The 25,714-nt window shown below is 39.9% G+C and overlaps 1 protein-coding gene across 2 annotated transcripts in view; it reads left to right on the top strand.

Moving 5' to 3' along the window:
* The first annotated feature begins 7,185 nt into the window (after nucleotides 1-7,185).
* The window catches only part of LOC127959618 (protein phosphatase 1 regulatory inhibitor subunit 16B), a 29,364-nt gene continuing 10,835 nt past the window's right edge, over nucleotides 7,186-25,714 (top strand). The window contains exons 1-2 of one of the 2 annotated variants that reach the window (XM_052558900.1): nucleotides 7,186-7,315; nucleotides 18,090-18,454. In XM_052558900.1, coding sequence (XP_052414860.1) covers nucleotides 18,196-18,454 — 259 coding nt within the window. In that variant the 5' untranslated portion in view covers nucleotides 7,186-7,315; nucleotides 18,090-18,195. Of the gene's footprint in view, nucleotides 7,320-18,089; nucleotides 18,455-25,714 lie in introns of both variants that reach the window. The other variant, XM_052558901.1, reaches the window with a different exon arrangement.

Below are 25,714 nucleotides of genomic sequence, written 5' to 3'. Positions count from 1 at the left end.
TTGGCAGTTTATGACAACTAGATGAACCATTTTGCATTTCATGACTTATACGATGAACTAAAGACTAGATGTTTTGAGGAGTAAGACTATTGCACAGAAAACTATATAATACATTTTGAGCGACATGACATTAATGTAGGAAACTGCAGATAAATGTGCATAATCAATTGCATGAATGTACAAAAGCAATCGCAACTTGTTCAAAAGAATGAGAAACTGGTTTTATGATGTGTATAAATGAGTAGATGATGTGGAGTTTGTACAAGTAGTTTTGAGAATTTCATTTCTGATTTGAGAAATGCACCAAAGTGACTGAGAAACTGTTCAGAAGCCTGTGTGTGGTAGTAATAGAGCTGAAGCACTAGGTGGCGCTGTTGCTGTGTCAGGATGAGCTCAGGGATGTGGAGCACATTAATGAATTTACTAGTCATGTTTAACAGAAATGACATTAACCCATGTTTCACTGCAGTCTAATTCTTGATGATTCTAAATGATGTGGGAATTCGGTTAAAGTGCACAGTTCAGGGTCTTTTTGTTTGTTGGTATAGAGGTATTATATATCACAGGCACAAGCAGTCAGAGCACACACCGATCTGAACATCAGTCACTCATCAGTGTGTTAATGTCTTGAGTCATTCTAATGAAGAGTCACTGATGAGTGTGTGTCTGAGCGCAGGAGCAATAACTGTACTGAGCTGATCAGCTGGAGACTCACTAACAGCAGGAGAAGGTTCTGATGATGATCAGATCAATGGGTGTGTGTTCACGCTGTGTGTGTGTTCACTGCTCCGGGTGTGTGTTCACGGTGTGTGTGTGTTCACTGCTCTGGGTGCGTGTTCACGCTGTGTGTGTGTTCACTGCTCCGGGTGTGTGTTCACGCTGTGTGTGTGTGTTCACTGCTCCGGGTGTGTGTGTTCACTGCTCCGGGTGTGTGTTCACGGTGTGTGTGTGTGTTCACTGCTCCGGGTATGTGTTCACGCTGTGTGTGTGTTCACTGCTCCGGGTGTGTGTTCACAGTGTGTGTGTGTTCACTGCTCCGGGTGTGTGTTAAGAGTGTGTGTTCAGAGTGTGTGTGTGTTCACTGCTCCAGGTGTGTGTGTGTTCACTGCTCCAGGTGTGTGTGTGTTCACTGCTCCGGGTGTGTGTTCACGGTGTGTGTGTGTGTGTGTGTGTGTGTTCACTTCTCCGGGTGTGTGTTCACGGTGTGTGTGTGTTCACTGCTCCGGGTGTGTATTCATGGTGTGTGTGTGTTCACTGCTCCGGGTGTGTGTTCACAGTGTGTGTGTGTGTGTGTGTGTGTGTGTTCACTGATCCGGGTGTGTGTTCACGGTGTGTGTGTGTGTGTTCATTGCTCCGGGTGTGTGCTCACGGTGTGTGTGTGTGTTCACTGCTCCGGGTGTGTGTTCACGGTGTGTGTGTGTTCACTGCTCCGGGTGTGTGTTCACGGTGTGTGTGTGTGTTCACTGCTCCGGGTGTGTGTTCACGGTGTGTGTGTGTGTTCACTGCTCCGGGTATGTGTTCACGCTGTGTGTGTGTTCACTGCTCCGGGTGTGTGTTCAGAGTGTGTGTGTGTTCACTGCTCCAGGTGTGTGTGTGTTCACTGCTCCAGGTGTGTGTGTGTTCACTGCTCCGGGTGTGTGTTCACGGTGTGTGTGTGTGTGTGTGTTCACTTCTCCGGGTGTGTGTTCACGGTGTGTGTGTGTTCACTGCTCCGGGTGTGTATTCATGGTGTGTGTGTGTTCACTGCTCCAGGTGTGTGTGTGTTCACTGCTCCGGGTGTGTGTTCACAGTGTGTGTGTGTGTGTGTGTGTGTGTGTTCACTGATCCAGGTGTGTGTTCACGGTGTGTGTGTGTGTGTTCATTGCTCCGGGTGTGTGCTCACGGTGTGTGTGTGTGTTCACTGCTCCGGGTGTGTGTTCACGGTGTGTGTGTGTGTGTTCACTGCTCCGGGTGTGTGTTCACGGTGTGTGTGTGTTCACTGCTCCGGGTGTGTGTTCACGGTGTGTGTGTGTGTTCACTGCTCCGGGTGTGTGTTCACGGTGTGTGTGTGTGTTCATTGCTCCGGGTGTGTGTTCACGGTGTGTGTGTGTGTTCACTGCTCCGGGTGTGTGTTCACGGTGTGTGTGTGTGTGTTCACTGCTCCGGGTGTGTGTTCACGGTGTGTGTGTGTTCACTGCTCCGGGTGTGTGTTCACGCTGTGTGTGTGTTCACTGCTCCGGGTGTGTGTTCACGCTGTGTGTGTGTGTTCACTGCTCCGGGTGTGTGTGTTCACTGCTCCGGGTGTGTGTTCACGGTGTGTGTGTGTGTTCACTGCTCCGGGTGTGTGTTCACGGTTTGTGTGTGTGTTCACTGCTCCGGGTGTGTGTTCACACTGTGTGTGTGTTCACTGCTCCGGGTGTGTGTTCACGGTGTGTGTGTGTTCACTGCTCCGGGTGTGTGTTCACGGTGTGTGTGTGTGTTCACTGCTCCGGGTATGTGTTCACGCTGTGTGTGTGTTCACTGCTCCGGTTGTGTGTTCACGGTGTGTGTGTGTTCACTGCTCCGGGTGTGTGTTAAGAGTGTGTGTTCAGAGTGTGTGTGTGTTCACTGCTCCAGGTGTGTGTGTGTTCACTGCTCCAGGTGTGTGTGTGTTCACTGCTCCGGGTGTGTGTTCACGGTGTGTGTGTGTGTGTGTGTTCACTTCTCCGGGTGTGTGTTCACGGTGTGTGTGTGTTCACTGCTCCGGGTGTGTATTCACGGTGTGTGTGTGTTCACTGCTCCAGGTGTGTGTGTGTTCACTGCTCCGGGTGTGTGTTCACAGTGTGTGTGTGTGTGTGTGTGTTCACTGATCCGGGTGTGTGTTCACGGTGTGTGTGTGTGTGTTCATTGCTCCGGGTGTGTGCTCACGGTGTGTGTGTGTGTTCACTGCTCCGGGTGTGTGTTCACGGTGTGTGTGTGTTCACTGCTCCGGGTGTGTGTTCACGGTGTGTGTGTGTGTTCACTGCTCCGGGTGTGTGTTCACGGTGTGTGTGTGTGTTCACTGCTCCGGGTGTGTGTTCACGGTGTGTGTGTGTGTTCACTGCTCCGGGTGTGTGTTCACGGTGTGTGTGTGTGTGTGTGTGTTCACTGCTCCGGGTGTGTGTGTGTGTGTGTGTGTGTGTTCACTGCTCCGGGTGTGTGTTCACGGTGTGTGTGTGTGTGTTCACTGCTCCGGGTGTGTGTTCACGGTGTGTGTGTGTGTGTGTGTTCACTGCTCCGAGTGTGTGTGTGTGTGTTCACTGCTCCGGGTGTGTGTTCACATTGTGTGTGTGTGTGTGTGTGTGTGTGTTCACTGCTCCGGGTGTGTGTTCACGGTGTGTGTGTGTGTGTGTGACTGCTCCGGTTGTGTGTTCACGGTGTGTGTGTTCACTGCTCTGGGTGCGTGTTCACGGTGTGTGTGTTCACTGCTCCGGGTGTGTGTTCACAGTGTGTGTGTGTGTGTGTTCACTGCTCCGGGTGTGTGTTCATGGAGTGTGTGTGTGTGTTCACTGCTCCGGGTGTGTGTTCATGGTGTGTGTGTGTGTGTGTTCACAGCTCCGGGTGTGTGTTCATGGTGTGTGTGTGTGTGTGTGTTCACTGCTCCGGGCGTGTGTTCACGGTGTGTGTGTGTGTGTGTGTTCACTGCTCCGAGTGTGTGTTCACGGTGTGTGTGTGTGTTCACTGCTCCAGGTGTGTGTTTACGGTGTGAGTGTGTGTGTTCAGTCCTGTGTGTGTGCACTTTGGTTGAGTTAAATGAGTACGGGTCACCACACTTGGCTGTATGTCACATCACTTTCAATCAGAGCTCAACACTCTTCTCCAAGCTCAGTATATGAAATAAGGCCGAATACTTTCCAAACAAAAACATATTTACTTCATAGCTTAGGTGTTCTGAAGCGTTGCTATGGTGTTGCCAGGAAGTTCTTGGTTATTGCTACAAAGTTCTGGGAAGTTACCAGGGAATTATGGGTTGTTGTTGCTACAGTGTTGCAAAGGAGTTCCAAGTTGTTGCTAGGCTATTGCTAGGGAATCAGGTTCAGGTGTAACTAGGGAGTTCTAGTAACTATTCTATTTTATTCATTGCAAGGGTGTTGCCAGGGAGTTTAATGTTGTTGCTAGGCTGTTGCTAGGGAGTTCTGTGTTGTTGTTGTTCAGGTGTTGCTATGGAGTTTTGGGTTGTTGCTAGGGAGTTCTGTGTTGTTTTTGTTCAGGTGTTGCTATGGAGTTTTGGGTTGTTGCTAGGGAGTTCTGGGCGGTTGCTAGGACGTTTTTAGGAAGTTCTGTGTTGTTTTTCAGGTGTAACTAAGTTGTTCTTAGAGCATTGCTAGAAAGTTATTGGTTGTTGTCCGGGTGTCTCTGGGGAGTTTTAGGTTGTTGCTAGGCTGTTGCTATGGAGTTCTGTGTTGTTGTTGTTCAGGTGTTGCTATGGAGTTTTGGGTTGTTGCTAGGGAGTTCTGGGCTATTGCTAGGGCATTTCTAGGAAGTTATTGGTTGTTGTCCAGGTGTTTCTGGGGAGTTTTAGGTTGTTGCTAGGGCATTTCTAAGAAGTTCTGGGTTGTTTCTAGGGAGTTCTGGGCGGTTGCTAGGGTATTAATTCCTGTAGCTCAAAAAGTAGAGCACAGGTTTTGTTCACAGGAAATGCATAAATTGATCAAATGTTTACTTTAATGCAATGTAAATCTCTTTCAATAAAACAATCAGCTTGATTGCAAATGAAAATCAGTTTAGATTGGTTGGTTAGGCCTTAGTAAACAGGACTAACTCTGCAGACATGGTCACGGTGTACAGTATCTGTCTGAAGAGAGCTGTTTGCTGTGTTTATAAAATCTAACAAGCATTATGAGATTATGGATTAGGTGTCCTGAATGAAGACTGTGGTTGAGTGTGTGTTGTGTTAACGCAGTGTGATTTATTCATGAGAGTTTACCACTGCACAGCAAAAATAAAGAAACCGAAATCCCAGCCTGCTCAGAGTTGTGTGAAGTCTAACAGACAAATACCGAGAGTGTCTCTGAGGAGCCCAGGACAGCTGGAGACATACAGCTCATCTTTAACTATTCATATTCTCATCTGTCTGAGCTGGCAAAGAGCTTGTGTCAAAACCAAACCCAGATCATGTTGTTGTGGCGCTCGGGTCCAGTCTTCATGTTCTGATCTGAAAAACACTTCAGTGAAATGAAGATAGAAGAGAAAGATTACTGTGGTAAAAGCTACATTTCAGGCTGAGATTATGATAGAGGAAGCTTTTAGCGTAGTTTATGATCAGTGCAGACACAACTCAATTTACTATCAGCACAAGTACAATACCAGCACGTGCGTGATTGTGATCGATGCGGCTCTAATCGATATGTAATGGATTGTAGGGAAGGTGCTTAAGCAGATGGACATGATTTAAGACACACTGACATGCTGGAGGTCTCGATGGGACGCTTTGATGAAGAGCCCATTTGGACCATCACAGGCCTGTTTAGCTGCAGAACCGATCGATACGCAGCAAAGCAACTTTTGAGACGCAGGTGACGGGAGGATTTGCAGCGTTATGGAATGATACATTGTAGTTTCAGCATCAATTTATGAAATAAGTGTATGACTCTGTCAGAGATGATGCTGCAAACATGAACATATCTTTCCAGGCTAGTTGCAATATTTCAAATAAGAACCAGCGTGTTTGAAATATGCATCCCATAATCACAGCTCTTCACTAATGTCTCCTCCATCCGTCTCTCTCTCTCTCTCTCTCTCTGCGGGGAAACGTCTGTCTGTGACACACACATTATACAGCAGAAGAGAAGGAGATTGAAGAGGATGATGATGGTGATGATGATGCTTATCAAATATGCACAGACTGAAGAGAGCTGCACTCAGTCACCATCTTGAGAGGATGTGCAAAACACACACACACACACACACACACACACACACACACTCACACACACACACACACACACACACACACACACACACTCACACACACACACACTCACACACACACTCACACACACACACACACACACACACACTCAGTGCTGACCTAGTTTTTAGGGATATGTGGGGAGCCCAGTAGAATATCAAATGCTGTTTTCCGTCTTGCATCCGTTTCATTTGGATAAGCACTGGTCTCATGATGTTCAGTAAAGCTTCATCAGCATCTCTATGAAATTTAATAGAAGTAATGGAGAAGTTAATTCTGTCACAATTATCGTAGCTTCCCATTCCTGGCTTTTTCTTTCCAGCATTGTTACTCTCCTCAGTTATTTTAAAAAGGTCTATATTAAATGTCATAATTCAATAGTAAATCAATGGTGCAGATGCTTCTTCATTAAAAGTTACATTTCTTTCACTGTACAGACACTGCAACATAAAATTACAATGTTCTTGTTATTCTTTACACTTTTCAGTGTTGTTTAAGGATGTGTTTGCTGCTTTCTTTATTAGATGAGTAAGCTACTTGATTATGAATCTTTTAATGTTGCTCGCTGAATTTCACATTCATCTTAATAAATTCCATCAGCATAGAAATATTTAGTGTTTTGGAAAAACAAATATAGCAATACATCCAAGCTATTTCATCTTTAAGTTAATAAACCTATGCTACCTTATGCTCTTTATTTATAACCATTGCTCTCTCTGACCTACCTATAGATCATCTGCTGTGTTCTTCAGTTTATTCTGTGAAACCTTGGCATTCAATAAACGAACGAAAAAACAGCAGACAAAAAAAACAGCTCATAATGTTTATAAATTCTATTAACAATGAAAACAATCACAGAAATTACACAAAAGATTATGAAATATGAAGTATCTTTATAACAGTTTTTTTTTTGTATTGTTCTGTATTGTGTGTCTCTTGCTAATGGAACAAAGTCTGGACTAAAGTTAGATAATAATAATAATAATAATAATAATAATAGTATTTATAAAGTTAAAAAAAATAAATGGTTACCATATTGCTTTTACTTTTAAAAATAGGCTATTTAAATATTTAAGAATGTTATTGAATTTACTAATTTAGATTTTTCCCCCTGTTTTAAAAGCAAAGTTTTACCATGGAATTTTTGTCAGTGTGGTTATTTACTTGTTATAGGCCGATAGGTGTGTTATCAACGTTCCAAATATACATCGCTGTTACAATGTAACACAAGTGGAACGCGTGTGAAGAAGATGAGAGTAACTTCCTGCAGGATGTGTGCGCGCCGCCGATGTCTGGCCCCGCCCAGGAGGAGGAGCTTCAGACCGCAGACCGATCTCCAGCGTCCGCAGCTTCATCAGTGCACTCTCCCGCGATTCACGCTTGGAATATAACGGCGTTCCGCGCGCGGTAAGTAAGTAACACGTACACGTCACCGGCGGATTCTGTAGCTTCAACGCTTTTCCCGGAATCCGCTCAAACTGTTAGAGAATCAGGCGGTATGTCGCGTCTGCGGAGTCACACACGGGAGCGGAGGAAGGGAGGTCGGTCCTCAGTAACTTTCTGAACGCTTGTGTCCGTTAAACGGCTCGGTTTGCTCGCGTACTTTCTACTGCGGTATTTCACGGCGCTACGGTTCGGCTGTGTGTTTGGTCAGAGTCGCTGCAGTGATGTTGTCTGTCTGTCTGACTGTGTGAGTATCGATCTGTGATCAATCAATAAATCGATGCGCGGGACCGTTATTTGTCCTCGATGCGTTCAGACGCGAATCGCGCCGCAGTTTAGAGTCGGAACACCGAACTGTAGCAGGAATCTGACCCTGGAGCACAAAACCAGTCACAAGCGTCCCGTTAATGTGTGCTTTGTTAGGATAACACAAATGTTTGGGAAATCTGGAATCTGAGGCTTCAAAATAATACAAATATTGAGAAAATCATCTTTAAAGTTCAAAGGAAGTTCTAAGCAATGCATATTAGGCTACTAATAAAAAGTTTTGAGATATTTAGTAGGAGTTTTACAAAATATCTTCATCGAACATGATCTTTATTTAAAATTTTAACCCATGCTATGTATTGTTGTCTATTGCTACAAATACACCCCAGCGATTTAAGACTGCTCTTGTGTTCCAGAGTCACAATTATCGACATATTTGGCTTTTGATGCAGATAATAAGTGTGTTTTTAATAATAGTATACTATAATGTGGTCTTATTTCTGGTGTATTTGTATGTCGTTTGTTACTTAAATCAGAACTCCATATTTTCAGCATGTCCTGAGATTAGTTTCTATATAAGACCTCTGTGGAATGTAAACAAAGTTAAAAGCAGAGTCTCAGTGGTGTCAGCTGGTAAAACCGGGGTATTTTGGTATGATGTGAATTACCATGTTACTGATATTTACATTGCACCTGGAAGAATGCAGTGTTTTTACCAGGGTAAATGACCCAAAACAAGAGACTCTTGATGCTCTCCAGCTCAGTTAAATCACTCATGATGTGTCCAAACAAATCAGCATCAGAACCAAATGTGTTTATGGTTTGCATGAGCTGCAGTTCCCTTTCCTCGTACAGATAACGGCTTCAGATCTTTAACGGCTTGTTTTGTGTTATTTGACTTCTTTAGTATTGACATGCCTGTCGCACAGATAACCTCGCTCAAGAATGTTCCTCATTTTAAATGGAGATATCTGCTCAGCGCGGTCCTTTAAACAGCAAGGCTTCGTGGCGTTTGAGCTTCTGCTTTGATCAGCTGCATCAGTGAGAGTTTTAGAAACCTTTAAACTGTCTTAATGAAGTGTTCTGGTACCTGTGTGCTGGAGGAAGCGTTCTGTTCTGCCTGTCTGATCCGCTTGACAGTGTTCAGTAATGTGTGTGTCCCTGCGGCGCGGTCCTGCACACACACACACACACACACACACACACTGACAGTCTTCAGACAGATGCATTTATCTACTCTGCTGCAGACGGCGCCTCATTTTAAAGTCAGCATGAAATATAAATTCACACTGCACAGATGCATATTTTTTATATCCTAATTACAGATCCTCTCTGGTGAAATCATCTGCCAATCATTTTTTCACTAAGACCCCTCCCCTTTCTTACAATCAGCTTCAAGCTCACATTAAGCTCCGCCTGTGGTTCTGAGAGCCACGCCCACATCTCAACATCCAATCAACAGCGGATGCACTGAGATGTCGGTGCAAAAAATTTGTAGCTATTTTACATACGATTTTCTTAATGCGTTAAAAAAGGGAGATAGTCTAAACGTAAATGCATTAGACTGTCTAACAGTAGAAGAAACATTTAGAAAAACAAGAAATATCCTGGTTACTCCAAGACACAATGCTATGTAACTTTGTTACTATCCTCCACTCGTTACGAAGAGTCAAACAGTATTTGTGTGTGTTTAAACACACAATTCAGATTTTTGTATTTGCTATGTTCAACCAAACAACTCCATGATCTGGATCCGTTTTTTTCTTTTGTCTCTTAGGAAAATAGTAAATACAGCGCCACCAGGTTGTGGTTGAAAGCGATTGCATCACCTCTTTGTAAAAATCTGTCACATTAAGAGCTTGCATATGTTCGTGTCATGCATATGTTAACAGCCTCTCGTTCAGATTGAAATGTTTATTGCACTGAATATCTGTGTCGGTGTGTGAACAGGCTGTTAGTTCGTTTCTCACTCTGACACTCTGTTAGTATTAGCTGTAAACGGTTGCCATGCGAAAGTGTGGAGACTGTTGTATCCCACCGTGATCCTCTGATGTTGTTGATTTGGGAGTGTGTGTGTTTTGATGTGGTGTTATCATGTGTGTTTGTGCTATTGAAATGAGAGAATGTTTCTCATGGCTCTGCACATGGTGATAGACATCAAACGCTGTTTTGTGAGCAGACACCTGCGGCTGTGTAATCCATCAGACATCGAGAGGAACAGTGACCCTGCTTTACAGCGAGAGTTTAATCTGGGCACAGACCTGTTTACAGCGTGCTTTACAGCTTAACGTGGGCGGATGAGATTGAAACACTGTGTGTGTGTGTGTGTGTGTGTCGGTGCATGAATGCATCTGCTGCAGGTTTACAGATGCAATGCTGCAGAAAGTTTCTTTGCAATGCAACATTAATTTTAATGATTGCAAAAGGCTTGTTTTGTTATTTTTGTGACAGCTAGTTGCATTCACAATAAACTCCCTCTACATCGCTCTGAAGAGCAAGAGGCACAGAAATCTTTTTTGCTGAGCCATGATAAACACAATTAGTTTTTCTTTTTCCAGGCAAACATTGGCCACATTAGCACAAGGGCTTTTCAGTTTTATGTGTCAAAAGGATGTCAGAACGATGTTAGCCGTGACCCGAGTCTGGTGCTGTGACTGTTACCCATCAGACTGTGTGTATATTAGTGTGTTTACATACATTTCTGCCCCATGTGTGAGTTGTTAATGAGCCTCTCAGCCAATCAGACGCAGCCTTACATCCTGTACAGGAAGTGACCTCACGGGCCGGGCCGGTAACTGAATGTGTGAGGAAGCTGCTGGTGCCAAAGTGACTTTGTAGAAGACTTTTCCTTGCATTGTTGTCAGGTGAACATGATCCAAAACACACAAGTGTTTCAGAGATTGCATGCATTTCCCAGTTTGCAGCTAATAATCAATATTAGCATCAATTCTAATGCAGACTAACCAAGCGTCATGTTGACTTTAGTCAGAAACAGATTTTGAGACATGCCACTACTACAGCTTTACTTAATATAATAAGGTCATCATCATTTTTTACTACCACCTCATATAGCATCATTAGTTATGTAATTCTGCTCTTAAACTCCATCCCTACAAGGTCACACTCATCTGCATAAATAGCTTGAGAGCCACGCCCATATTTGAATATCCAATCAGCAACCGATGCACAGAACCAAGCATTTGTTCTTTTCTGCTAATCTGTTACACTCAGATCTTCGTCACAATCATCCGTCGTTAGTTCAGTGTTATTGGGACTTTAGGAAGGTGTTAAAGCAGCTTGTGATTGGCTGTTGATTTACTGTAACGTACTGTTATGGAAAGTTATGTGCGTCCTCGAAATGAGGAGTGTGAGACGTGGCTTAGTGCAGGGTTAAAACACGTTAAAGAGTGTGAAGATCCTGACGATGACGAGACTGTGAGAGTCTTTTGCTGCAAACGTGACGGTGTAAATCTCAAGTGTGGCTTTGGTTTCTGAAGTTTCATTTTGAGATGCTTCAGAACTCTCAGATATTTTGAGAGCTTCATTCTCGAAGCCTTTACTGGTGCCTTCCTGTACCAGGCGAGTGTGTGTGTGTGTGTTTGACAGTCAGCAGAGCAGCAGATGTGTGTGTGGTTCTGTGCACATGTGCTGCTGCAGATTTGGATTCATTTATAGCCTTCTGAAGCTTTTGCTTTTTGTCCACTTGAGTCCTAAAACCGGTTTGTTCTCCTGTTGCGTCAAGACGTCCATCCAGTGTGAAATATGAATGAAAGTGCAATCATTACTCTTTTCAAACAGCCCAAAAGAGAGCGATTAGTTCCAGTGTCCTCCAGGAGCAGACGAGAGACTGTTCTTTAATTAGCTGTATATCTAGAGAGAATCGCCGGCGTGCCTTCAATTTAATTTGACATTTAGAAGAGCGGTCAGAGCGAGGTGGGTCTGGACACTGACACAACCCTCGTAAAGCGGAGACGGATGGCCTCCGATGAGGTGCAGGAATGAGACTTGAGCAGCAATAAGGAAAGACCGGAGTGAAATGTGTTGATGAGGCCTGTGGAATCTCTTTCCTTTTCCCTTAGTCTTGTTTTCCATTTGAATATTTTTGTTCTGGACTCAGTTTTCTTATTAAAAATGTCACTTTTTATATTTAATTGTGTTTTTGTTTTTACCACAATCCTTGTAGTTTAACACAGTGTTGGGTTATTGCTTGGGTGTTGCTAGGGAGTCAAGGGTTGCTAGGGTGTTCATGCTGTAACTAGGGTTTGATTTCCATAGAAATGCATGAACTGATCAAACGTTTATTGATTATAAATTATGTTATACTGTTATACTATTATACTATTATACTATAATTATACGAAATTATACTGATTATACTGCTGAATGCAGTGTCACTTTGGATAAATCAAACACATAAATCCTTTTATAAAATTGTATTAATTTTCAAATTTTAAATTGCATTAAATTTGAATAATTCCTTGCATTTACTGATAGACAATGTGTACTGGGTTTACTGTTTAAATTAAAACACATACAAAAATTGATATTCATTTTAAAACAACGCTTCAGGAAACTGTATTTACCTGCAGACTTCATATTGTAATAGCAGATGTGTGATGTTTTAATATTCGCAGACAGTTTGATTAAGTGTACAATTTTTGTGTTTGTATGGAAAGTTGAGTTTCTTGTTGTTTTCTGTTCCAGCAGTCAGTCAGACTGTGTGTTACGTGGCAGACGGCACAAACAATAGTCAGTCTGTGGAGGGTTTGGCCCGGTCACATCTCTCAAAAATAAAAGCCCAATCTTTTCCCCAAACGAGCAGCTTCAGTGATGTCAGAGCTCAGTGTGTGTGTGAGTTCAGTGGCCTGAAATAGACCCAACAAACACACAACCCTTCCCGTTCCACACCGCTTTTCCATGCAGGAACGCTGTCGGTCTGACCCTTTCCTGACCGTTTGCTCTGTTTTCATGTCACCGGTTGTTTTGGATTTGGATTTTTCTAGATTCTGTTTTAATAATTTATTGCATATAGAGTTTCTCTAGCTGTTGATCGAAAGCTGTACAATAAAATAAATAAATTACTGTCATATAAAAATCCTTAAATATTTTATTTTATAAAAATATTTTACATTTAGGTTGAATTTTTTCGACATGACAGAACTGTGATCGTGAATGTGTCATTAAATTAGCAGAAGTTTTTCCTAATTTCATGTCATTAGAGTGTCTGAGATGATAAATTATTGATGTCAAATCAAATAAAGTTTAAAGAAAATAAAACCAGCAAACACTGTGGAACCAAATAAATAAGAAACAAATAACTTTTAAAATCCAAAATATTACTAAACGGACGCTTTTGCATTTCGCTCTGAAACGAAATCTTGGCCATCATCTTGTCTGTCTCTCGTCTGGTCAGCTTCTCCTCACATGACGAATGAAATCTGATCTACAGTTTATAACTGTAGTGTCTGAATATATTAAATGAACATCAGTAACAGAAAGTCTGTGTGATGAATCCAGTGTTTCTACAGGAGCTGGTGCTGATGGTTCCAGAGGATTAGAATGATTGCTCGGGGCTCTTTCACCTGTCACAGGTAATCGTGTGTCCGCTCTGAGGAGATAAAGCGTCACGCCGCTGCCCCGCTGCTCTTTCTCTCACTTTCTGTGTGTCTTTCTATAGCTGGCCTGGTTTGAGCTGATAACTGGGGAGACACTGACCCAGAAACAGCCTGAGCTAACACTGACAGACACACACACACACACACACACACACACACACTCTCTGATGTCCTTGAAAATTGATGTATTCAGGCTGGATTTCTTGTCCTAGTTGTCGAGTACTTGAAGCAGAAACTGTCATTACATTCAGAAAAATTGAATTCTTTAGAAAAACTAAGAATAACAGAATCAGCAGAAACAGATGCATATATCAGTGATTTTTCTATCTATGTGCATAGATGTGACCCCAGGGTCAATTTTAAGGGTCAATCATCTGAAAGCTGACTAAATAATATTTCCATTGATATATGGTTTTTTACAACTATTTGAAAATCTGGAATCGAAATCGAAAAAATCTAAATATTGAGAAAATCATCTTTAAAGTTGTTCAAATGAATTCTTAGAAATGCATATTACTAATCAAACATGAAGTTTTGATATATTTATGATGGGAAATGTACTAAATATCTTGAAGGAACATGATCTTTTCTTAATATCCTAATGATTTTTGGCATTAAAGAGAAATGTATAATTGTGACTCATACAATGTATTGTTGTGTATTGCTACTAATTTACATCTGTGACACTGATGACTGCTTCTGTGCTGCAGGGACACAGATGTCTTTCCTATCATCACACAAGTAAAGTCATTTTAAGGTCAATATTTCATGTTTGTTTATAGAAGTGCTGTATTTATAACCATGATGCTGTATATGATCATTTTGACAGAGTTGACTGATCACTCTGGGGTTATTTTGTAATGTGTTAAACACACATTTCCCCTCACACACTGCACTGAGTGTGTGTGTGTGTGTGTGTGTGAAGAGCTCAGGGTCACATGTGTTTTGGAGAGGTCAGAGGTCATGACTAAGTTTAAATCCTGAATTGTTTTCTTCAGCTGTCTGGAACAGATTCAGAATCTGATTCTGTTTTGATTAGGCTTAATACTAATTTGATACAGTAGTGTATTTGAGACAAAAATAAGTAAAAAACGAGAAACTGGATATCCAAAAATCTCTTTTATACCTCAAAATGATGTTTCTTACCTGTTGAATTGAGTGTGCTTTATTTGTGTGGGAGAGGTTTAAAGTATTAAAGTCTAATTTTGCAACTGATAAGAAAAAACGGTTATTTTCAAAGAAAAAACATCAAAGTGAAATGTAGTGCAGGGATGTAACATTTTTTTAACATTCCTTTTTTGGGGCTTAACGTGCTGTGTAAAAAGTGCATGCTCTGGAATTTGATGTACTCCTCCTAGGTTTTCCAGCCGATTTCCACCAAACTCAGTCAGCATGAACTCAAGACATTGGGGATGCTAAAGTGCGAAAGGATTTTTGATACTACTTGTATGAAAATCATGGGATCCACACCAAACTTTGACATGACACTCATCTGAATGTACATCATCTCATACATTTGACTGCTAAAAAAAAAAAAAAAAAGAACTGTAAAAAAAATAAAATAAGATGGCAGTAATTTTATAAATAATATAAATATCTTGTATCTTTAAAGTGCATTATCCAAACTATTTTAAACTTTTTACATACGGATAACAAGTCATTCTTAGGAACATGTTTAGTTTCATCAATTTAAAATGCTGAGGGGTGTTACATACATAAAAATTATACATTAGACACACATTATACATTAACTATAAATTTTAATTAATAATGTGATGTGGGATAATAATAACGGTGCGCTTCTGCCACGATTTATAATTGATAAACTGCGCTTGGTCCATTCAGATGTGACACAGAATTGTTATACAGTCGTGTGATATGAGAACATTAATTACTTTTTTTGTTTGTCACCAAGAGTTTTCTTACCAACAACAAGCGATTAACAAAAGCTTCTTTTTTTGCAGTTTTAATTAACATATAAAATACTGTCAATAATGCTTTTTTTGTAGTCTAGACCATCATCTAAGTAACTGGAAATGTTGAGTGCTATGAAGAAAATACAGTCGAGTGTAGTGAATGTTGTTTTCCTCTGATAGTCAAGCTCTTGTTTATAGTCGGTTCAGTGCTGCTTCTGTATCTTTCTTCATCTCTGGATGATGCCGGTGGTTCCTGAGCGTGTCTGAGCGTGTTATTTCTGAATATGATGCCGTTGAGTTGATGTTCTTAAAGTTGAGGTGGAGCATGAATTAACCAGTAGCCTTTAGCTATCGTTGACTTGCTCTAGTTAGTCAGTAGTGGGTGGTGTTTATAATTAGGGGGGATTGTGTTGGAGGAAATTTGAATATGATGATGTCATATTGTTGATGGTTTTGATCATTTTTTCCCCTCACACTAAAGACTAAAAGCTTTTATCAGGTAACTAGTGTCTACAGTAGTGTCAGCTAATCTGCTGATGTCATGAGGTCACGGGGTCAAGCGGGGAAATGAGCCGCTGCTGTTAGAGTTTGTTTCTCTGGTTTATTTGTGCTGGGTGTTATTGTCCTGGTTGAAACTGACTGCATGTTCTAGTAGCTGCGGTTTGTGTGACCCAGCAGCAGAGAGTGTGTGTGTGTGTGTGTGTGTGTGTGTGTGTGTGTGTGTCTTTGATGCTGTTGTCCTCTCAGCATACCTGCACTCTTGCTGATGAACTCGCACACACACACACACACACACACACACACACACACACACACACTCTCTCTCTGTTGCAGTCTCTTGTGAGAGTTTGTTACTGACAAAATTGTATCTCAATATTTTCTGGGATTTCGTTTCATTAAAATAATTAGGCAGTATTTTTCTGAGTGGTTTAGGCCGGCCGTGGATCACTGACTAAAAGGCTTTTCATATTCATCATATTCTGCACAGCAGTGATATAAATAATTTCTTTCCATTAAAGGCAGGCAGGGTTTGGTTCAGAAACATGTTTTGTTCTGCTGATTGAAAGTTTCTCCACATCCCACTAGCAATCATCAAGTGAAGAGCTCTGAATGTATTCAGCCGTCTGTGGAAGGTGTATGACTATACAGAAATTCCCAGAAATAATAATAATAATTAAAACAAATCCTGGAATGTTTCCAAAATTTAGTCAATTTTCATTCATTTTTTTTGCATTCCTAATTATTTCATCTAAAGAGTGTTTTCCCACCACAAACAGCCTGTATGTTAAAGATAAGTTTATTTTTTTATAAAAAAATAAAAAATACATTTTTAAATATAATAAATACTTTTTCTTTATTAACCCTCTAGTTAAAGAAAATTCTATTCCAAGTGCAGCACACATGAAATTGTCGACATGATGTAAATGTTTAACAAGTCACATTTGTTAGATGAACTACGAGTGTAACACCTGTAAACTAATATTAACTACAAATGTGTTGTAAAAACAACTGCAGCATTCAGTCTGTCTGATGCACACATTAAAACATCAGACATACAGTAATATTTACCATTTTTATATTTGATTGTGCTGCTTTGACATTGTTTTTTTTCGGTGCAAACATGGATGTGTTTGACTGTTGCGCTCAAGTCTAAAAATGCGGCGCTCAAGTTAAAATGTAAGCATTTTTTTCCTATTCCTCTGCCCACGTCACATCTTTGTCAACACAAAAGTCTAGCGCTATATTTGGTGATGGTTCTTTTTTTAATTACTGTAAACACCGACATATTTAACAAACATAAGTGTTTGATTCTAACCATTGAGAATATTTCTATTCAAAATCATGTTTCCTCTTTTTCTACAAAAAAATTAAATTGTGGCAAAACTTTCAACTTCTAATTAATTGATAATATCTGGAAAATTTGTCCAGCATGTGCTATATTTTAATAATGCTGACTGACATTGTTCAGTAATAAGCACATGTCTTGAGCATCACCTGTGTGGGACCGGTTCAGATGTCTGTGAGGGGAAGTTGTGTGTGTGTGTGTGTGTGTGTGTGTGTGTGTGTCGTGGGCTAGAAGTGGAAAACGCTGCCCTCGCACACTTGTGATTCTCCTGCTCTCTCTGGAGGATGAGCGTGTTTGAGATCAGTCTCTGTGATAAGAACAGGAAATGGTGAGGCTTGTTTACGTGTGTGTGTGTGTGTGTGTGTCGACGGCGTCCGGTGGTGACAGGATGTGACAGTTCTGTGTGTGTGTGTGTGTGTGTTTGTTGCAGCTTTGCCCACTTCACCAGTGGAAAATTGCACCGCAGAGATGAGCATGGCATCTTCACCAGCTCGGTAATGTGTGAAGCACGTGTTCTTCATAAGGTCTCCTAAATGACTTTGGTAAATCCCCGCATACGGCGGAAAGACGTGTTCTATTGGGCTTCTGCTGCTGCATTTATATAGAACCACCTCAACATCCACCATACGAACAGCTCCATGTGTGGGTTAGTGTTTGTGGGGTGTGTGTGTGTGTGTGTATACATCAATTCACCTGTTGTTTTCATCACGCGGATTTGTTTTGATAAATATTAATATTTTTTTTAGATATTAGAGCACATTTAACATTTGAGGAAACATCTAGTGTGTGTGTGTGTGTGTGCGTGTGTGTGGATCTGATCTTCTGTTCTCCAAACATGAAGCCAATGGCAGTAAAATAGCAGAGGAAATGCTGTTTGTGATAAAAGAATTGCTGGTGAACTTTATACTGTAGAGACCTAGTGGTGTTGTATTACGAATAGTTTTATGCTGCGATTTCTAACAGTTTCACACATGAAACCCTGTGGATCTGGTTTTATGAGCTGCTTGGTGTTTTGTGTTGAATCTCGTGATTGACCTGAGTGTTTGTTCTTGTCAGGATCAGAATCATGATTCTCAGTTTGTGTCTTCCTCCAGGTTCAGGATGAAGGGTGGAGGTTTGGCAGGGGTCTTTAGCCCCTGTTAGATTCACCGCCTCACCCTCGTCATCACCCTCATCATCATCTTCATCATCATCATCATCATGGCCAATCACCTGGAGCTACTGACGGAGCTGCAACAGCTGGATAAGGTTCCCAGTCTGGAACGGCTCCGGGCCGCACAGAAGCGTCGCACGCAGCAGCTCAAGCGATGGGCCGTCTACGAGAAGGAAATGCAGAACAAGAAGCGCAAGGCCGACAAACGGCGCGGTCACGGGAACCTGCGGGAGAACTGCAGGAGGGTTTCGTTTGCGGCGAGCATCGCTCTGCTGGAGGCCTCTGCGAGGAACGATCCGGATGAAGGTGAGGCTTGAACACACATGCATGGATGTATCAATGTTATAAATATAGGGATATTATCTACTAGTCACATGTCGGTATGAAACAATACGTCTTCCATATCGTTTTTGATCGATATGTGTTTTTTGATAGCTGATGCCGATATCCTGGAAAGCAGGAGGGCCGATAGCTGATATTAAGCCAAAATGATTAAAAAAAAATATTATTAATAATATTTAAGACATTTGAAATAATTTGACAATGAATTTAAAAAATAAAAGTGCCAAAAATGCCAAATATCGGCCGATATATCGGTCTTGGCATTATATTGCTCGACAAATCCTTCCATGCAAAAAGTGTAGTTTTTTTTTTATATATTTGTTTTGGTCATTATGCTTTGGCACAGTATCTGTCAAACAAACTCTAACTGAAAGAACAATATACTTAATCCTTTCAAGTCTGTTTGAAAGTGGAGCGCGCACATCAGCTGGTGATCCGGTGTTTTCTGTGTCTCAGAGCGACTCGCTCACAATGTATGAATGCAGTCAGCTTCTTTATTTCACGTGCTGTGAGTTTACTTAGGCTTTATTTTTGATGACAGCGTTTCACTAGATTTGTAAAGAGATGTGTGTTTGTTTTTATACGCCAGTTTTCAGTGAAACTAGAGCTTTCCTTCAAAATAAAAGCTTAAATGAGTCCAAATTCAAAATATCTCTGTAAAGTGTAGAAATTAGGAAAGAAGTATTGTATTTTATTTTCTGTACTGTAGTGTAAAGCAAAAATAATAAACCTAAATTATGAAATATTTTCACTTATTTTACAGTGCAATTGCTTTACCATACATGGCTATTACTATCATTGTTGTTATTATTATAGTCTAATTTGCTTCCTAAAACCCCAGTGTGAATGTAATTTAGACTCCGTACATCACAGGTAAAAAGTGCACTAGATAGAATAATTTAGCTTTAAAATGTTCAGAATTAAAAAAATGGTATTTTTTACCAATATTTCATATATTTTTTATATTGTTGCATCCTTAGTGGGAAGGGCTTTTGTGTGTGTAATATATATAGCTTTCCTTCACTTTTAAATAGTTTGTAAAAGCATTGTGCGCATTTTACTTTCACTTTCAAATTAGCGGCAATTCGGCACCGATTCAATTCAACATCAAACTCGTAGAACTTTTATTAACAAAACAAATAAAAATACAACATGCTATATGCCTAATACACACTGATTATTCAGCTCTGAAAAATGTATCCTGGTTCAGAGCAAAGCGCTATTATCATCAATTATTAAAAGAGACAAAATCGGTGGTTTCAAGGCGATCACATTCTAGCTAAATTAAAGTAAGTAACTATTAAATGAAACTTGTTTGTGTGTAACAAGGCATAAAAGGGTGAGGGATTGTTTGACACTAATTTACACGTTCCTGTGTGTTTTACCATCACATGAATGAATAATATAAAAAATTATGAACAATGCACAAAGCACATATTTGGCAATAATCCAAATTAGGGATAGTAAAGGTCCTAAAGCCTAAATATTCGAATAGATCCAAATAGCTCTCATTCCATTAATGGACTTGCTCAGTGTTTAGGTGAGATAAGAGCCTGTTTGGCAAGACATTTTATTCATCTTATTCATATACTAATAAGACTGAGTGCGTTTTCTTTGGATCTTCTTCCAAGGAAATGATTGGCCTCTATGAAGATGTGTTTCAGATCAAAAATGTGGCTGTTATAATGGATTCAGCTTTAGTTTCAGATAGACAGGTTATTAGTGTTGTGAAGGCTGCTGTTTATCAGCTCTAAACTGAAATCATTGCTCTCTTTTAAGGACCTGGAGACTATTATTCATGCCTTTGTGTCGTCACACATCGATTATTGTAATTCCTTGATTATGGAACCAATGCATATTAAATAATTCCCATCTGTGGATGCTTTTAAGTCTAGATTGAAATTGTACGTTTTTAGTAGAGCTTTGATTAGAGTGATCAGGTTTTATATTTTAATGTTTAATTTTGATGGTGTGACTTAAGGTAATGATGTTGGAAAAGCACTTTGGCCAATGGCAGCTGTTTTAAATGTGCTATAAAAATAAAATAATGATTGTATTGAATGCATGTGTTGGGAAATGCGCAGCGACTGCAGTTGAGGCTGGATTTGCTCGGCTTTAATCACGTCAGATTATAACTGCGGCGTAATCTCAGCCTGCACGATTATGCACGATAATGCATTATTGATTAAGAGTTTTGGATTCATTATGACAGATGGAAGCGCTTTATGCACGGGTTTATCCAGAGCTACTCGCATTAGTTTGCTGGATAAAGCAAAGCTGCTAATATGACGCTTGCGCTGGAGTTTTTGATGGTTGACGTGTTTTTTATTATTCTGAGTCATTCCCTGAAACCTATCTTATTTCACGTAACTGTGTTCCACACATCAGTCGTGGCATCAAGTAATAATTCATCTTCACTACAAATTGATTACTTTGCTAACCCTTGTGTATATCTTGATGATTCTAGTTTCTGTATAGGCTCGATACAAAAGAGAATGTTGTTTGCTGGTTTCACAGCTGCAGAGAAGAAAATAATACAGTTTATGACTGGTTATTAGTAGCAATAGACAACAATACATTGTATGAGTCAAAATTATACATTTCTATTTTATGTCAAAAATCATTCGGATATTAAGTAAAGATCATGTTCCACAAAGATATTTAGTACATTTCCTACAGTAAATATATCAAAACGTAATGTTTGATTAGTAATATACATTACTAAGAATTCATTTGAACAACTTTAAAGATGATTTTCTCAATATTTAGATTTTTTTGCTCCCTCAGATTCCAGATTTTCTAATAGTTGTATCTCAGACAAATATTGTCCTCCGAACAAACCACACATCAATGGAGAGATCATTTATTCAGCTTCAGATGATGAAAAAACTCCCTCTTTAAAAAGTAACTCATCAATGATGAAATCAAATCGTGTCATCTCATATTTACTAATCACGTTAAGTGTGGGTAAAGCTGGTCGTGACCTCAGAGATACCGTGTAAATGAGCAGCTGCTGATGGACTGACAGCAGCAGAATAAAGATGAAGATGATGATGATGATGATGATGATGACGAGGCTTTGGTTAAGATGTGTGAAGATGTGTGCATCCCAAAACATGATTATATCCTGCCAGTGTAAAACACCTAGAGACGACTCAACAGACCAATCACTATAAATTATGCAAATACATGCAGTATGCATTTCTTGATGTTGTGATGTCATCACAGCTGTCAATCATTCTCTCAATGAGAAACTTGAGTCTTAAAGGATCAGTGTGCATTTGAGCATGATAAGTGTTATTATAATATAATTATAAGATTCTGTTTTATTGTCATTTGATTATTTATTTATTTATAGTTTATATTCCTTTTAATTTACTTCATTTTTTATTTGTGTGTGGGTGTGTGTGTGAGTTGGTGAGTGTGTGTTTTGATTGTGTGTGTGTGTAAGAGAGAGAGATCTCGTCTCATCTGCAGCTGTAGTTCATTGCTGTCGGTGATAAGCTGATTTGACGCTTCGGGTTCGGTTCAGTTTCGTTCATCTGCATGCATGGATAAAGAGGAGCGAGGTGTGTGTGTGTGTGTGTGTGTGTGTGTGTTGTCTTCTGAAACGCTCCTCACTGAGATCAGATGCGGCTTTATTTTTATAGACAGCCGTGAAGAGAAGAAGAAACAAACACACTCACCCTGGAGCAGAAGCAGTGCACCTCCAACAGATCGTTTACTGCGTGTGTGTGTGTGTCTGTGTGTGTGTGTGTGTGTGTGTGTGTGTGTGTGTGTTGTGTGAGTGTGTGTGCGTGTTTGTGTGTGTGTTTGTGTGTGTGTGTGTGTGTGTGTGTGTTTGTGTGTGTTTGTGTGTGTGTGTGTCTGTGTGTGTGTCTGTGTCTGTGTGTGTGTGTTTGTGTGTTTGTGTGTGTTTGTCTGTGTCTGTGTGTGTTTGTGTGTGTGTGTGTGTGTGTGTGAGAGAGTGTCTGTGTGTCTGTGTGTGTGTGTGTGTGTGTGTGTATGTTGTGTAGGATGTCACTCTGTGTTGGTGTAAATCAGCGTTGACTTTAACTGTAGCAGTTCAGTTGCTTTATGTTTCAATAATGAGCGTTCAAAAACTTTTTCTCCAAAGTTTGTAGACCTGTAACTCAAAAAGTATTAAAGATATCTAAATGCCCCTTTATATATTGAGTCTTAACAAACTTTCCTTTTGGCAATTTTATTGTTAAGGCCATATATGCTCCAGTTCCAGAGATATCTGAATTTCGGCTTGGCTCCAGGAGTAAATCAGTAAATTGTATTCTAATATTATTACAGAAGTGATATTTATTTTTTAGTTGTCATAATTATAATACAGAGTAATAATTATATTAACATTTAAAATCTAATATAAATGCTATATATAATATATAGGTGTGGGCGATATGGAAAAAATATCATATCAGGTTTTTTCTTTTTAGAAATATCACGATTCTTTGTCATGTTGGTTTTACTATTTTGCAAGCTGTCTGAGCATTACAGACAAACTAATTTCTTTATTATAAAGACAAAGTCTTTCAAGGTAATAAAAAAATGAAGAATGTCAGATATTTAGGCCAAAGTCTTTGTTCTTATTTTTTTATAATAAAGATAAATGTCTAATGACAAAGATACACATTACAACTGCACATAATCTACTAATAAAACAAACCGTGCTGTATTTTCAGGTACAGCTGGTGTATTCAGCAGAGCATTCAAGAAACTGAATGAACATATATAAAAATACAACACTATATAAACTGATTCCTAAAAACTGTATTAAAGTTCTTCAGTCAAGAGCATTGAGTGATTTTTCTCTTTGTGTTTTGTTGTTTTATTAACGTTAAAGGAATAGTACACCCAGAAATACAAATTCTGTCATAGTGTTTCATTAGTATACCACCATTTACTCACTCAAAAGTGGTTTTAAAGCTTTCTACTGAACATAAACGGTGAAAACCAAACAGTTCCTGGGCCACAGTGACTTCCAGAGTATTTCTTGCTACCGTCAAATTCAGTGTGGACCAGCAACTGTTTGGTTACCCACATTCTTCAAAATATCTTCTTTTGTGTTCAGCACAAGAAAGAAATTAATACAGGTTTGGGACAACGTGCCAGTGAGTAAATAATGACAGAAATGAAATATGAGGGTGATCTATCCCTTGGCTGTAATGACAGTAGGCTGCATGTTTAATAGGAGTACTGTCCCTTTAAGACCTGCACGCATCTAATATACTGGCACACATACATTTTTCTCTCAACTCTTTACTTTCTTTTTAGACATAAACGACTTGAGTCTACATGTGTTTTGACAGTATTAATGCAAAAGATAACTTAGTTCAGTAATCAGACGCAGTTTGACAGGCTTTAGCACACACTTCAGGTGTATGCAGCGCTCCGAAATATTCAATTATTACCATAAAAATGTTTGTTCCCCAAATCGTTCAGCCCTAATAAACTACTGGTCTTGTTTTATTGGCGGATGAGGATGTTGTTCTTGTGTTGATGAACATCATTTCTCATTTCATGTCGTGGATGGTGGTCCGTTATTGTTTTAAAAGACTAGTGAGACCAGAAATAGATGAAGGAGAAAGAGGAAGTTGAGCTCATTTTAACTACTGTCATGTCTGTGGTTTAAGACTGTGTTGACAAACACACACACACACACACACACACACACACACACACACACAGTCAGTGAATGTGAAACTGAACTCATATTGTTGTTGAATAAAAGTGTTGTTGAATTTCTCTCAGACGCTGTTTTGAAGAAAATCAGTCATTAACCACAAGAAACTGCGCTTTTTTTAGTTTCCTGTAAACTGTACGAGCAAGAGAACTGTTTTCCCCAATATCAGCGCTTGAGTGCAGTCATGAATGTGATATTTATTTTATACGACAGTTCAAGAAACAAGCAGTTAAAACTGATTGAGTAACATTTTAGACACAAAAATGTATTTTTTAATTTTTTTGTCATCAAAAATAGTTCCAGACAAACTCGGCTCAGAACATTTGTCTCAGAGCAACAGCGCAGCGTTTAATTTTCTGTTTTCATTCCTCAATCAATTTGTTTATGAGTCATTTGAGTCAGTAATTCAACGATTCATTCATAAAGACGGTCATTTAAAGCTGCAGTAGGTAACTTTTGTAAATATATATTTTTTACATATTTATTAAACCTGTCATTATGTCCTGACAGTAGAATATGAGACAGATAATCTGTGATAAAATCAAGCTCCTCTGGCTCCTCCCAGTGTCCTATTGCCATTTGCAGAAACTCCATCGCTCCCGGTAAGAAACAACCAATCAGAGCTGCGGTCCGTCACTTTGTTTGTGTTCAAAATGTAGAAAAATTTATATAATAAGCGAGTACACCATGAATCCATTTTCCAAACCGTGTTTTTAGCTTGTCCTGAATCACTAGGGTACACCTATAATAAGTGTTTATATTCGGACTATTTTAGATTGCTTCGGGGATACCGCGGCGGAGTAACCCAGTACCTTTGTGATTCTTCATAGACATAAACAGAGAGAAGTAGTTCCGGCTACGATGTTCTTCCGCAAGACGCAAGCAGTTCTGTTTATTAACCGCTAGAGCGGCAAAAGTTCCCTACCGCAGCTTTAATTAAAGTAATGCATTAAAAGTATTTGTTACATGAACTGATTACCATTTCAAGTAACTAGCAAGTTAATGCATTCATCTTTAATTGACAAGAAAATGTCAGAGTAAATAAATATCAGTTACTTTTTGAAATAAGAAACAGCAGTTACTTTGTTTCCATGTGTTGAGTGACAGCTCTGGTGTTGCCATGGAGACAGAGATCAGGAGTCAGTGCAGAGTGTTGTGTGTGAACATGATCTCACTGTAGTTCTAGACTAAATATGAACATGTGTTTACTCAGAAACACATTCAATGTTCCTCACAATCAGTAATAACGGTGAAATGCAAACTCGCAATGATTAAATGTGTTAGATAACGCAAATATCCTTTATATATTTAATCCCATTTTATTAGCCAATGTCTTTGCTGCTGATGTTCAGCGATCCAAATCAACCATACTAATGAGACATCTGTGTTTCATTGCTGAAGTAGAAGTGTTGAACTTTCTTCTGGTGTCCTGTTCTTCATGTAATCCAGAACAGCAGCACAGCTAAAGCTTTGTTTGAGCAGCGCCCTCTACTGTACAGACGTGACACTTCACATTAACTTCAGCCTTCACT

The sequence above is a fragment of the Carassius gibelio genome, chromosome B6 (assembly GCF_023724105.1).
Source record: "Carassius gibelio isolate Cgi1373 ecotype wild population from Czech Republic chromosome B6, carGib1.2-hapl.c, whole genome shotgun sequence".
Taxonomy (NCBI): domain Eukaryota; kingdom Metazoa; phylum Chordata; class Actinopteri; order Cypriniformes; family Cyprinidae; genus Carassius; species Carassius gibelio.
This window is presented reverse-complemented; position numbering and strand designations above follow the sequence as displayed.